Genomic DNA, 14,658 nt, shown 5'->3' on the forward strand with positions numbered 1-14,658 from the left:
AGACTTGAGGTCTCGCCTGAGCGTAAAGTAGGTACGCAGTTGCATAACCAAGCACCACAGCGAATCCGTTCCTGCCAATAGGGCCTCCAACGCCTGCCGTGAGTTGGAGAGAACGAATCCGATCTTCAGATATTACCTGCGTGTTCAGGACCAGTGATATCTGCCCTAGGAAACCGATAGATGCCAAGGCCCATGAAGTTTGGCTGTTGGCGAGGGAATTATCCCGCTATACTGCATCCCAGAGCTCTAGAGTGGTCCTGCAGCGCTGGAGCCGCTCTCTCCTGATACCAGGAAAGGTGACTAGTTGAGCTTCTTCTGGGTCAACTGAATTAATGTTAGAATGATAATCGCATAGGTCCCCTGGGCGCCGTCCTTGCTCCCCCCTGGGCTTTTGGCTCTGATGAAAGACATTAACTAGTTCAACATACCCATTCCTTTTTGCAGTCACGATAGGCTCTTTCAGAAAACAGATTAGCTCGTGTAAGCTCACAAAACTGAATACCAGCACAGATTTGCAGGAAAGAATGGATAAACGTACTGGAAGTAGTCTCCACACATATCTTTGTCGAAGGCGTTCCGCTTCATGCACTTGAGACTTCGATCTGCGAAATCCTGGCATGGGTCATAGTATTCACTCGCATGTTTACTGTATCAAGGTCAGTCCCTTAGTTGCTAAACAAGAGAGCATTGTCTGAAGCAGAGACCGGTGAAATTCAGAAGCAACGAGATTTGGATACATTTCATGCCCTCTGAGGAATACCGGACAACAAAGGTCTTCAAAACTATCGGGAATATAATAAAATACAGACGGCACAGAGATCTCGAAGAACAGGAGGAATCAGCTTACTTGGCAAATTTGCGCTCCGCTTTCTCCCAAGCATTGGGTTGCCCTGGCTGTGATGACTGCTGTTGTTGGTCGGCTTGGGATGATTGCGATGACATCTCTCCTATCAATGGAAGGCCTCGGGCTCAGGATACAGACTATTTTGCACAGAGCTGAGCTACACAATAAGATGAGATGCTCGTGGTCTTGTACCTGTGAGTATATCTGAATAATTGCGATCTTCAATAATGATGATCCAGCCTCCATGCGAACGATACATGGACTGGTGCCGAGGAAAATCCGGCCCGGGCCCCACAGTCTTGGCATATGGAGATACTTCGTCTTATAGATAACTTAACTCCGTATATACTTCGTCTTATAGATAACTTAACTCCGTATATACTTCAGCAATCCACCAAGATCTACACTTTAGCACTGTGTTCTGCTGTTCTGATGAAGGATGTAATCTACATTGACAGCCACCCGAACTTCCGATGAGCCCGACAACTACCACGAATCTCATCCAGCAATGATCTTCTTCGGTGCTACTACAAAATCGGTTCCTTCTCTCCTAGGTTCCTTTCTTGTTAGTGAAAGTTCTCGGAAATTATAGTTTGCCTTCACTGCTGCACAATGTAGAAAATGTTGGGGTAGTTCGGCCGCCAGAAAAGCCCGGAAATAAGCCTCCCGGCCGGGAGGATGTAGATCCCATATGGTCTCCATGCATCTCCAGTCATTCGCATTTCCATCCTCCCAGTGATAGGTGCAGGCTCGGCAGAAGGTGCCCGGCTCCAATGTCTGGGTACGGCGATCCCAGTACGGAAATGTAACTGTTGCCTGCATTCTCCACGAGCCTGACTCTCCGTCGTCGCCGAGTACAGTAGGAATAGATTGGCGAGGGCGTCGAGCGGAAGGCCCTTGTTGCTTTTGTCTTTTCCACTCCTGAACCCGGTGTCGGTAGTTTTCTTTGAATTCCTTCCGACTGGTCTGGTATTGCTGCCTCATCGCCTTGTAACTCCCATGTAGCTGTTTACCCAACGCTTTTGCTTGGGTAACGTCAGCTAAACGGCGTTTAGGCGTGAAGATGGTGTCAATGATGGGAAGTGATTTGACGTCCTTCTGGGTCAGCCCAAAGTGCAAGCAAACATCTGTCACTGGTGCTACTTTATACTCGGGTCGGAGATAATTGCATTTATAGCATGACCGACTGACTGTTGGCAGGTAAATGTAGGGGCCAAATTCGCCACATGTCCGGCACCAGGGGTGGCAGAACTCTGTGAATATCCACTGGATCGGGAAATGCGACGAGCACCTCGTAGCATCCATGAGACGTAGCGCGTATGGTGCATGCTTCCTCAACAGGCAGTACGCAGGGAGCGATTCTACTAAGTGCCTTGATGTGGTGTCGACGCGACGCAGCATCCCCAGGCTGCCCAGGTCCAGGTTGAGCAATATCAAGTGGAGAATTTCCAGTGGAAGCCGAGTAATCAGTGCTTTGGATCTTCGATGGGTCTTCGATGCCTTGCTTGGTGGAGCTCTGTATAGTTTCCTTGTTGGGTCTGGAAAGAAATGAAGTACATCGTGATGCAAGTTATTGCACCGGTATGCTATACCTGAGGTCATCTCTGGTAGAAAAGCGGGCAGATGATTCCCGGACAGACAAACTTAGGCCACGAGTTAAGGGCTTAAGGTCTCACAAGTCAGATACATCAGGTACGCCCTCGTCATCCACTTGTCATCTGCTATCTTTCCAGTAATGACGACATGACTACGCTCTCCGACAGGGCCTCTAGACTTATATTCCAGTCTACCGGGCATATTTTCCGGATCCTCCTCAGTTGATCCTACGGGGTAGAGACCTCAACTATGTGAGCTATAAATTCATACCACCCCACATTGCACCACAGCAGATACATACTGATACCGAAGGATTAAGGTGCCACTTCGTGGTTTATGTCTACTCCTGCGGATGCAGCGACAGGGCCCGCACATTCAAGCAATGCGAGGCCCGGCGTCCAACCAACACTCGCTGCGATCTTCTGGATCCAGCCCTGACAGAGCATATCGAACATCCCCGCCCGGATCATCTCGACCCTGTGTCGAGCTAGGCAAACCACTCTCTGTGTAGCTGCGAAGCCTCCGAGCACAGGAAACGCCAAGGCGGTCAAATTGCTTGAATATGGAGCAAAAGTTGATAATATGCACCCGAAGGATGAAGACGGCAATACACCTCTGTTACCAGCTATAGAGGGAGGACATGCAGACGTAGTTGAATTTCTGCTGGATAGGAGAGCAAATATGTATTAGGAACCTTTCTCTTAATGGTGTTTAAGGTTATATCCATGGTTATTGGTAAAAATCAGAGTAAGCTTGTCTTCCCTTTACTTCCTGGTTGGCCTTCCATTTGGGAGCGCATTTAGCTAAAACACGCTAAACTGGACATATCATGGAATAAGCAGGGAAATCTATTGGCTCTTGCCCTTATAAGGCCTTTAGGAAAGTAATAGCTTACACCTGATATGTAGATATAGATTGGAATAGCTTAGTCTGCCATGGTTCAAGGGCCCGGTCCTGGTCATGTGAACAATGATCAGGGACAAGCAGGAGCCTGTCCAGCTTTACTCCCAGAGGCCTCAGGGCAATCCGGGAGTGTGCGGAGCAGTCGATGCATGAGCATTGATCAAGCAGTGAGTGGCATGAAGCGCGCCAGGAGCACGCCATGATCAGACATGTGTTGCCCTCATAAAAGCAGCAGCACCCGAATCGGGCGATTAGGCGAGAAGCGCAGGGAGTCATTTCAATAGTGGAATATTATTATGCTAAGGCTTGCACGTAATTCCCAAGTAAACAGCTATTTATTCACGAGATTCACTACTTCATAGTGAATGTATGTACTGATAGTAGGAATTATATATGCCATAACTTAGGATCACTTATTACCGCTACTCAGCATTCACACAACGCAAGTGCCTGACGGGTAATCAAGCTAGTTTAAAATCTCTCTTATCCTATTTCTTCTCCTATCCACAACATCAGTCTGGGTTGACTAGGCTTATAGGATTACGTACTCGCATTTCTAATCGAAGTGGTTCAGGTTGGAATCGGTATTGAAGACGTGAGTTCCCCTCGACAGCCTATTGCCAGTGGTTGCAGGTCCATGGATGATAGATGACGTTGACTGACGATAATCCAGAACCAGAGCAATGGCAGCTTCTGAGGCACTCTCTTCTGCTCCATCTCTGGATCTAGCGATTGATCTTCACACCAACGATGAGGGAGATGCAGGAATGGAGAGTCATGCCTCTCAGCCACAGAAGCTGGCTGAAGCGGAGTTTGTCGAATTCGACCCAGCTAAACATCTCAATTTTACTCCTCCTTCGAAGGTCTACACCATGGCCGAGCTCGGGTACCCGGAGCGTCGTGGTATTTCTCCTGTTGGAGTCTCCGAACCCTTCCCAATGTTCTCTGCCGAGGCCATTCAAGCCATGAGAAAGGAAGCCCTTAGAGAGGAAGTCTTCTCCAAGTATCACTGCTCCAGCGATCTTGCCAAGGGCCAAGTTAGAGGTTATGCTGCAGAGTGGGTTTTGTGATGTCTTCACTCACTTCGAATCGCGCTCTGACAATCGCAGGTGTGCCCCGTTTGTGTACGACGCCTGGAAACATGCCCAGACTCTCGCTATTGTTTCTCAAATTGCCGGCGTAGATTTGGTTCCCGTCATGGACTACGAGATAGGACATATCAACATTTCCGTCCAGAGCGAAGAGGATAAAGGCAAATTTCTCGCAGCGGTAACGGAGAAGAAAAGTCCGGAGGCTGGCAAGAATGTTTCCGACAGTGCTTGGGAAGACAAGGATCCGATCGTGGATTGGCACACTGACGGCTATCACTTTGTCTGCGTGGTGATGCTCTCCGACTGCGAGGACATGATCGGGGGAGAGACAGAACTAAGAAAAGGCAATGGCGAAACGATCAAGATCCGGGGCCCCCAGATGGTAAGTCGTCTTTCCCAAGGGGTACAATACAAGTTTAACCAGGTCCGTCAGGGTTCGGCAGTAATCCTCCAGGGACGGTACATCGAACATCGAGCCCTTCGTGCCCTGGGAATGACCGAGCGGATCACCATGGTGACCTCCTTTCGCCCACGATCTCCGGCGATTCCCGACCACACGGTACTGACCACTATCAGACCGATTTCTGACCTTGGCGAGTTGTATCATCAGTTTGCAGAATACCGCTTTGAGATTCTCGAAGATCGTCTCAGGGAAGTCAACAAGTACATGCGGGACCGGAAGCGTGCAAACTGCCGCTTCAACACGGGATTCCTGAAGCAGTTCATTCATGAACAAATAGAATTCTTGGAGCACATGGACCGAGAGATCGTTGAAGAGGACAAGGTCATCAAAGGCGTGACTGGCGACAGCCACCTCATTTCAGAAGATCTGAAACTGAAGCAGTCCAAGAAACGTGAGCTCGCTGCGGCAGAGTAGGCTGACGCTGCAGTGGAACATGCACATCCCCTTTGTCATTAGGCTCCAAGACTCAGTTCCCTGTGTCGCCCTTCAGTACTCTGGGGCAAGCAGCTTAAGACAGTTACCCAGTAGGTTATTGAGTCTAGTCTCGCGGTTCTTACTCCTGGCTAGTACTGCAGATCGCAATGCTTCCGAGTCTTGGTTATTTGCTGACCTGCATTTATCTCCTCTTTCGTGATGTCTTTACCAATGACTTTTCATGATAGCCGGTGCCCAATTCATGACAATATTTGTTGCAGGCAAGTCGTAGCATCAAAAATTGTGACGAGTCTAAGCACGTTGGCCAATATCAATCCGAATGCAGCACATCAAGCTGTTTCCCCAAAGTGCTGACAATACTGAGGAGGCCAATTTTGATAATATTAATAACATATGACTGCTCGGTAAGCTGGCTCAAAAACAAACACCTCAACATATGCCTATTGAGCAGCCTAGTTCGATTCAGAGCAGAGAAGGAGACAATGGCAGGCTTGTTGAATGATTAAAGCCGCATAACAATGCCCTTCACCACCAGGTGAGATTAGGCCACAGCCATTCACGAGTACACCGTCTTGCTTCTTATCTTATTATTTATTAAACTATTTGCTCTTGTGTATGTTCAAGGACTGAAGTGTCATTGTCAATTCAGAGGCCCACGCTGCTATTGTTGGATAATAGCTGTCATATTCAGGCCAGGAACCGGAAACCAGCGACAATCAGACGAGCACATGAAGATGGGTCAAAGATGATTGACTACTGATTGATGGATTGTGAGGTGTCGAAAGGGGGTAGTTGAGCCATCACATCGAGTCTATTGGAATGCGCAGTCAGGTGACCTGCCGCCTATTGTCCGACGCGGTGTTTGTTCAGTTTGCGCGCGGAACTTCCGAAAAAGAAAGTCATGCTCACGTCGCCCTGTCCTGGCTGAAGGACCGTGGTTTATCGACCACGAACTTTTTTCTTCTTCGTCTTCTGCTTCTGCTTATCTCCTTTGCTCAAGTCTTCTTTTCCCTTCGCTTTCTTCCAGCTATTCTATCGTCCAATCTTCGCTGGGACGAATCACCGAATCCTCGAGGGATCGTCCCGCGGTTCGCCATTGGGATCTGACCTCCTCCGACCGGACCCTTCTATACTTCAGACAAAAAGGTGGCTGCCGCGTTTTTGAAGCTTTGCCGACAAGAGAACCCCGAATCTTGCCACTGTCGCAGTATTTGCAATCTCGCTCGCGCGGTTGTTCGCACCCGTGTTTCCTTCGTCATTGCAGGGGTTTTCGGAGCAATATCGACATCTTTCTCCTCCTGGGGAGAATATTAGCCCATCAAGCAATGTCGCCTTCTACCACCGCGGAAGCCAGGTCCACCATCGGCCCCGATAATGTAAACTCGACTAACTCGACAAATGGATTGGGGGACGGCGCATCAGGAGTAAGTAGACTCAATTTGAAATTACCCAAGGTCACCGCTAGGCCGATGCTAAAATAGCCTCGCACAGCTCGTTCAAACGCTACAGGGACATGTAGACGACATCAGATCTCTCTTACAATGTGGTATTTGTGTTAAGCCACTTTATGAACCTTTCACAATCGCGTGTGGGCATACCTTCTGTTACACTGTTAGTTTTGGTCAAAGTTCCCCATTATTCGGACGAAATGTCTAACATTCGGGATAGTGCTTGTCATCATGGTTTACTTCGGGAAGATCGAACAAAACATGCCCCGACTGTCGAGCGCCGGTAAAGAGCCAGCCTGCGCCTGCCTACTTGGTGAGATGCCCTCTGTTTTTTGAACAATGTTAGTCCTCAAGACTCTTGCGCTAATATTACGGTTTGAAGATTCGTTCAGTTGTCCAGATGTTCACGAGTCGGGCAGAGCTCCTGGATAAAAACGAGACAACAGCTCAGCATGAGCGTTCTCAGCGTGAGGAAGCTGAGAAAGTGGAGCGCGACAGAAGGAATACGCATCCAAGAGAAGGGGGGTTGTTCCGGGGTACATTCAATAAGCCAATCCGTCAGGCGCCCATCATCGATGTTGAAGATAATGTCATTCGCTGCCCACGCTGTTCTTGGGAACTTGAAGATGATGCCGGCTGCGCACAATGTGGATACCTTCGAGACGATCAATCAGTATCGGACGCTTCCGATTCGGTGACGGGTTGGACCGAAGAGGACGAGAATTCTGAGATGACTGATTACTACGATGACGAAGTTGAAGTCGGGTTTGGCGGTGGCTACCGCAATGGTTGGGATCTCGACCAACTTTTCCACCATTTGACTCCCGCGCTTCGGAACCAAATTCAACGCCTCCCTTCCGTCGACTCAGCAAGCCTTGACTACTCGGAGATCGACGACTATGATGACGCGGATGAGGATGCCGACATGGATTCTTTTATTGATGACGACGAACATGCCGGCCGCGATTATGTCTCTGATTCAGATATATCTACCGTCGTCGGTGGTCCGGCCCGCAATAGAGCGCACTACGACGTGTCACAGTTGGACACTGACTCTTCAATGACACACACTAGTGATGATGAGGATAGTTTGAACGACCTTACGCCAACTGGATCCAGCGTCCTGGACCACGACGAGCAACATGGACACGACGACGACGGTGATGACGATGATGAGCCTGTACGGCCACCCGTCAACGCGAACCGTCGTCGTCGGGAACCATCGTACGATGAAGTAGTGATATCAGTGAGACATGGGTCGTCACCCCCGCGTGTTTTTACCACGAGGACTTCCCACTCGGCTCGTCGTGGTACCTCATCTCATGGGAATCAAGCGTCTACTGCGGGATCATCGGCCTACAATGCGATTAACGTGGAAGATGATTCTGACGAGGGCCCCGTTGGTCCGTCACGGCGGGCAAGGAACAGAAGAGGTTGTAGGGTCCATGCCTACTGAGCAATCCATTGTCATCCGGATGGAGCAGTTCCATTGATGAGATTGGCTTGCGACTTCATGAACGATTCCACCGACGCGCTCCATCCTTCCGACAGAGTTGCATGCTGTGTTCGCTTGCAAGGGTGCAGCGCAAATAATAAGAGGAACCATAACCATGGATATGCTACTGCGATGCTTTCACTCGCGCCGACCATAAAATTATGGGTTTTTTTCAATGATTAACGATTTCCGGCATTCCGGAACCATCATACAATCGATGCGTTTACCTTGTTCACTCATGGGAGGGAGTAAAAGATCGGATCAGGGTCTAGGGACATCTATTTTAGCATTCGAGGCGTGATTTTGGCTTTATTGTTCAGGTTCATTTCCAATACCCCTTCCCGTCATTCTCAAGGCCAATTCTTAGCTGTGCTCATACTTGGTCTTCATAGCAGTTACCATAGCCCTTATCTAGCGAACATTTCAAAAGAGGGTTCATGAATTTGTTGGAGTTGTCTTTACTCGTAGAGGAAAGTAAGTTTGTCCAGTCGGCAATTATTAGGCACTGCTATGAAATTTACGGAGGGTCCATGGCACGTCGAAAAAAAAGCAACTCGGGCCCATATTATGGCTGAAATTCCTGAAGGGATACTGCCTCAAATAGTTTCTCATGGCCTGTGTGGTTGATTTATGTACATTGAAGGCTAGGGAACGTACCGAACGCCGGACTATTTCCCAGTACAAGAAGATGCAAAGAAATCGAAGCGGTATACGAGGCTTTCGATACCATAAATTTATTTTCAGTGGGTTCCGGAACTTCAATTCTGCAACCAATGACCTCATGATAAAGGCGTGCATGCAAAATGCATGCTCCAATGCCCCATTCAGCAAATGTGTGTTCCAATCACTGCTTGATGTCGGAAATAAAGGGAACTTCAAAAACAACGGCGCCGTTGCGGCCATCAGCTGCAGATCCCTCGTGAAAATTGTTCGCAAAGCACTTCCAGCGCCCAAACCTGTGTTCCTTCCCCACAGCAGCGACGATGCAGAGACCGCGGGACTCGGGCTCGGACAACTTGGTCTTAGTCTTGGATTCAGCCAGGCCTTGGCCGGGTTTTGCTGTGTCGGCACGACGCTCAAAGACGGCGATATCGTTGATGACACCCTTGATGAGAGGCTCAGGTTCCTCCTTGCTGTCTTCGGTGGGTTGATTCTGGGGTTCGTCAACGGACATGGTGTCTGCGTCGGCGGCTGTGTTAAACTCGAGGGTTTGTTTGAGCTGTCGAGACGGCGTGTCCAGTGCGGCAGAACCGAGCTTTCCTCCGCCGACGGGGCCAAGCGGTATGATTGTCCTCTTGTCCTCGGAAACCTTCCAGGCTCGGATGAAGCCGTCCCAGCTGCCGCTAAGAACGATATCAGTGCCGGGAACTGTTGCCAAAGCCGTGACCCAGCGGGGCATGCGCCGCAGGAAACGGGAGTTTGAGTCAGCGAGTTTCTGATCGACCTCAGCTGAGAGCTCGTCTAGTGGCGGTAGAGGGTCTAAGCCGTGAGCGCATTGGATGGTGTGGAGAGGCTTCTTCTTGTGAATGGACCAGAGGGAGATGGAGCCGGAATCTGAGCCTGTGACAAAATGGCTTGGGGGTAGAGGTGCCACACAGTCGATGGTACTTTCCTGATAGGTGTTTTTTGATGATCCGCCACGGAAGACCAGTTGTGTTTCTTCGACGACCTTCCACAACCGAGCGGTGCGATCGCGTGCTCCAACACTGATGCACTGATCGAGAGTCATGGCGGCGACTGACGATACATTGTCCTGGTGCCCGAACAGGGTTTCAACGTAGGCATGGCCGGCCGAACTTAATGACCATGTCTTGATGGTTCTGTCATAGGAACCGGAAAATAACTGCTCACCGGAGCTCATAGTGGAGATGTGTCGGACGAAAGCGAGCCCGCTAACTGCATCGCGGTGTTGGCTGAAGGTCTGCATTGGCGTCAACGTAGCAGCATCCCATATGATCAACTTCCGGTCCTCTCCACCAGTAGCCACGAACTTGCCCGAAGGCGACACGGCTACTGAAAGAATAGCCTTGGTATGACCATGTTCCTCGCCGGTCTCTGCGATTTTTCTTAATCCCCGAGCGAACTTCACTTGCTTTGGCTTTTTCCGTTGAGGCCTTGCAGGACGCTTAGATCCCTCATTCTGTCCATTTGTCGCCGGAACCGTTGCGGAAGCGTGACTCGGCGTTGCGAGTTCCCACTTGATCAACGTCTTGTCTTTTGACACTGTATAAACGTAAGGCGGGTGTACTGCGATTGAAGTTGTCGACTGGGTATCTGCGCGGAAAAACGATGGTGTCGCCGTCGAAAATGCTAACTCTGAAGCTATCTGACGATAAGAGCGTCCTTTAAATTCATCCTTCTTGAGCGTCAGCCATCTGGTCTATCCAATACATATTTGCGCAGTACGGGTGGGTTAAGAAAAAATAAAGAGGCGGTACATACCACATCCTCCTTTAGTCTCTCGGCGATCAAGTCTCGATCAATCTCAGCAGCATCGAAGCCATAGTCGTCCACCTCCTCTCGCACATTTTCCAAATACCTCTCAGCGAGTTTCAATCTTCTCTCTGCTGCCGTCTCGCCATCCTCAGACTCCGAACCACTTTCCTCTTCAGATACTGCCGACGCCACGCTCTCGTCGTCATCGTCCAGGTCACTGCCAGAAATAGACTGATCTCTTTCTCTCGTCCTGCTCTTTCCCTTCGCACCAGAATCTCCGTCCGCATCTACACCTCGCTTTTTTGATGCCGGAGCTGCGGCGCGGTCGTCTCTCTTCCGCTTTCGCTGTGAAGCGGGCAATGTAAAAAAGGACGACATCGCACAGTCGTATCTGAGAATTACCGTGCAAAATTATCCGTCAATAGCAACTTTGTGATCGACAATGAAGTATTAGGGTAAGAGATGCCGGCCGTCTTTTGTGCTGGCCGCAAGTAATAATTTCTTGTCGCTCTTTTTTTTCTGCCGCTGGTCTGTGCACCAGGGCGGCCTCGGGGATCGGAGAAGAATTTACGCCTAAATGCTGAGTAAGCGACCAGCTCCGCAACAACGCAGAAGCTCCAGGCAGTGAGAGCTCGCGCGGCTTCAGGTGAGCTCATCAGCTTACAATCTCCATCGTCCTCCATCCTCTTTTGTCCTCATTCTTCATTTTCGTCTCCCCTTCCTACGACAGATTACTATCAATATGTGAGATTAGAATTCAAAATTCCCAAGAGGTTATGGTCTAACCACTGCTTTTAGGGAGGTTCTACTAGGTATCACCGGCAAGGACTTCGTCATCCTGGCGGCTTCCAAAGCCGCTATGAGAGGGCCGACTATTCTCAAAGCAGAAGATGACAAGACACGGCAATTGAGCCAGCACACTCTTATGGCTTTTTCAGGAGAGGCAGGAGATACAGGTCCGTAGAGATGAATTGCAACGAATGACATCAACACAGCACAGCTAACGATCGTTGCGGATAGTGCAATTCGCCGAATACATTCAAGCTAATGTTGCGCTATACACTATGAGGAACGACACTGAATTGCGTCCGAATGCCGTTGCCAACTTCGTCAGAGGAGAATTGGCTCGCAGTTTGAGATCGCGGAATCCCTACACGGTCAACCTCCTGCTGGGCGGAGTGGACTCCATCACACAGGAACCTCACCTGTATTGGATTGACTACTTGTCTGCGCTTGCCCGAGTACCCTATGCCGCACACGGTTATGCTCAGTAAGTGTCGACATTGAGGGCGACGAGTGGTCGTTGAAAGCAAGGGCGCTGACAATGTGTTAGGTACTACTGCCTATCGATCCTCGACAAACACCATCATCCCGATATCTCCCTCGAACAGGGAATGAACCTTTTACAGATGTGCACAGACGAGCTCAAGCGCAGACTACCAATCGATTACAAGGGCGTACGTTCCCAACTTACAACCCAGCGGTATTGGCTTTTGCAAGCATCAGCTACTGACTTACTCCATATAGGTTCTTGTAAAGGTCGTGACCAAGGATGGTGTCAAGGAAGTAGAGGTCGATAATGATAGAATAGTCAAGAGTGCTTAATCTCACACTTGGAATGACGGCGTTGTATCATACCATGATTTGTCTTTTCACTGATTTGCTTTTGAAGACCGGGATGCATGGCAGGTATTTTCCATGACTTGGGCACGTATGTGTCTCTTGATAGGGACCAATGGAAATGACTCAAAGGTCGATACTTACTCTCCTGAACTCAGAATATCCGCTTGAGTAGAACGTGATAACTCTTGAATAACGGGATGCGCATTGGTGACGCTGCATGTTTGACATGTTTGCACCTCTGATCTGTCGCGTCTTTAGAGCTTAGCCCGGCGATGGTTTCGGAAAACCAGCTCCATCTCCGTGACTTCTCAACTCAACTGTTAATTTCACGGCTACGATGTCGAAAAGACAGGCAGAACTGTCACTCGAGGACGAGCCTGCAGTAGGCTCTCCTGTTTCGAAGAAGGCTCGTGTGGAAGACGAGCTTGAAGAAGGCGACCCCCGCAACGGAGCATTACCTTTGCGACGAGCCAGTGGCCAGGAAATGGAGGAGCATGAACGCAAAGGGCAAAATATCCTTGCAGCAGCTGATCATGAAGAAGAAGAGATGGAAGAGGCAATTCCAGAGGACGCCGAAGTTGCCGAATCGTCCGATGTCGACGAGGACCGGCCAGTCATCGCACCGCCGAAACGCCAAAGTGAACCTATGGAAGGCTACAGCGACCTCTATCTTGACACGATCAATCGCGAAATTCTCGATTTTGACTTTGAGAAGCTGTGCTCCGTCAGTCTTTCGAATATCAACGTGTATGCCTGCCTCGTATGCGGCAAATACTTCCAGGGCCGGGGTCCCAAGTCATATGCGTACTTTCACGCTCTCGAAGTTGGACATCATGTCTTCATCAACATATCGACAAAGAAGGTCTATGTCCTTCCTGAAGGATATGAAGTCAAGAGCAAAAGTTTGGATGATATCAAATATGTGGTAGATCCTCACTACTCAAAAGAGGAGGTTTCTAAGTTGGATAAAGAAGTTCATGATGCTTTTGATCTTGCAGGTAATCGTTACAGACCTGGTAAGTCTTTTCTTCAGTTCTATTGAAAATTTTCAGCACAAATTAACGCATCTGATTCCCCTGATAGGCTTCGTGGGAATGAACAACATCAAAGCCAACGATTATCTTAATGTCGTCGTCCAGGTCTTGGCTCACGTTTTCCCAATTCGTAACTATTTCCTGCTGCATCAGTTTCCTGTACCAGGTACGCCGGAATTGGTTCTTCGTTTCAGCACATTGGTACGCAAACTGTGGAATCCCAAGGCTTTCCGCTCGCATGTTTCGCCACACGAGTTGCTACAGGAGATTGCACTCCGGTCGTCGAAGCGCTTCACCCTTACCCAACAATCGGATCCTGTAGAATTCCTCTCCTGGTTTTTAAACAATCTACACCTTTCCCTAGGTGGTTCGAAGAAACCATCGTCGACCCCGACGAGTGTGATACAGGCTGCTTTCCAAGGTCATTTGAGAATTGAAAGTCAAGCCATTACTGCGCATTCAGATACGCAAAATGCTCGTCTGGTCTTCACCGAATCAGGCACCATTAATAGCCAAACCACCCCATTCCTCATTCTAACTCTGGATCTTCCGCCAACACCCCTGTTTCAATCCGCGAACCGAGAATCCATCATCCCCCATGTGCCCCTCACAACTCTTCTAAATAAGTACAACGGTATTACTGCCTCCGAGAAGCTGGCTCACCGTGTCCGACATCGCCTTCTTCACCCTCTTCCCCCTTATCTCTTATTCCACATCAAACGATTCAGCAAGAACCGATTTGTCTCTGAGCGCAATCCCACTATTGTCACTTTCCCGTCGCCGCGCTCTCTAGATATGTCGCCGTACGTGGAACCTAACCCGGAAATCTGGCCGCCTGGCGAACCGATTCTATATGATCTCGTTGCCAACATTATCCTGGATCCAACTGTGGCAGCACCAGGTGCCACTGAGGATGCTGCAGAGAAGGGCCTCACCGCTGCGGGCGGAACGTCGTCGGCTGGCGCCGGTGCTGGCAGTGAGAGGGTGGCCTGGCTTGTCCAGCTCCACGACAAGGCCATGGCAGAGGAGAACAGACGGCACCAAAGCCAAGGTGCTGGGGAACAGCAAGGACCTGATTGGCTGGAGATCCAAGATCTATTTGTCAAGAAGGCTGAAAGTGAGACTCTGTTTACGCGGGAAGGCTATCTGATGGTCTGGGAGCGACGAAAGATCCCTGGTATGAATAACCGGAAGGGCAAGGGCGCGGCCAAGTGAGAGACGAGTTCCTCACTGAGTGAAGCCAGTGATTTATTCAGAAACATCGGCTGCGGTAGATGAAGTCGCATGTGC

The 14,658-nt window shown here is 49.7% G+C and overlaps 5 protein-coding genes across 5 annotated transcripts; 4 read left to right on the top strand and 1 right to left on the bottom strand.

Annotated features, from left to right (window-relative positions):
• Positions 1-4,026: 4,026 nt before the first annotated feature.
• ALT_5227 (uncharacterized protein) lies at positions 4,027-5,311 on the top strand (the record flags this gene model as incomplete). Its single annotated transcript, XM_033555336.2, has 3 exons — positions 4,027-4,400; positions 4,453-4,816; positions 4,868-5,311. The coding sequence occupies 3 exons, from the start codon at positions 4,027-4,029 to the stop codon at positions 5,309-5,311; spliced, it is 1,182 nt and encodes a 393-aa protein (XP_033411227.2).
• A 1,869-nt stretch (positions 5,312-7,180) lies between these two features.
• ALT_5228 (uncharacterized protein) lies at positions 7,181-8,236 on the top strand (the record flags this gene model as incomplete). Its single annotated transcript, XM_033555335.2, has 1 exon — positions 7,181-8,236. One exon carries the CDS (start codon positions 7,181-7,183, stop codon positions 8,234-8,236), a length of 1,056 nt encoding a protein of 351 aa, XP_033411226.2.
• An 883-nt stretch (positions 8,237-9,119) lies between these two features.
• Positions 9,120-11,089, bottom strand: ALT_5229 (ribosomal RNA-processing protein RRP9; the record flags this gene model as incomplete). Its single annotated transcript, XM_089599885.1, has 2 exons — positions 9,120-10,601; positions 10,718-11,089. The coding sequence occupies 2 exons, from the start codon at positions 11,087-11,089 to the stop codon at positions 9,120-9,122; spliced, it is 1,854 nt and encodes a 617-aa protein (XP_089455762.1).
• Positions 11,090-11,288: 199 nt separating this feature from the next.
• pre1 (proteasome core particle subunit beta 4) lies at positions 11,289-12,316 on the top strand (the record flags this gene model as incomplete). The annotated part of the gene is made up of 6 exons (XM_033555333.1): positions 11,289-11,295; positions 11,371-11,455; positions 11,510-11,667; positions 11,732-11,981; positions 12,045-12,168; positions 12,239-12,316. 6 exons carry the CDS (start codon positions 11,289-11,291, stop codon positions 12,314-12,316), a joined length of 702 nt encoding a protein of 233 aa, XP_033411224.1.
• A 355-nt stretch (positions 12,317-12,671) lies between these two features.
• On the top strand, positions 12,672-14,583 carry ALT_5231 (ubiquitin carboxyl-terminal hydrolase family protein; the record flags this gene model as incomplete). Its single annotated transcript, XM_033555332.2, has 2 exons — positions 12,672-13,350; positions 13,418-14,583. The coding sequence occupies 2 exons, from the start codon at positions 12,672-12,674 to the stop codon at positions 14,581-14,583; spliced, it is 1,845 nt and encodes a 614-aa protein (XP_033411223.1).
• Positions 14,584-14,658: the final 75 nt, after the last annotated feature.

Source organism: Aspergillus lentulus (genome assembly GCF_001445615.1).
Source record: "Aspergillus lentulus DNA, contig: Alt09, strain: IFM 54703, whole genome shotgun sequence".
NCBI lineage: Eukaryota > Fungi > Ascomycota > Eurotiomycetes > Eurotiales > Aspergillaceae > Aspergillus > Aspergillus lentulus.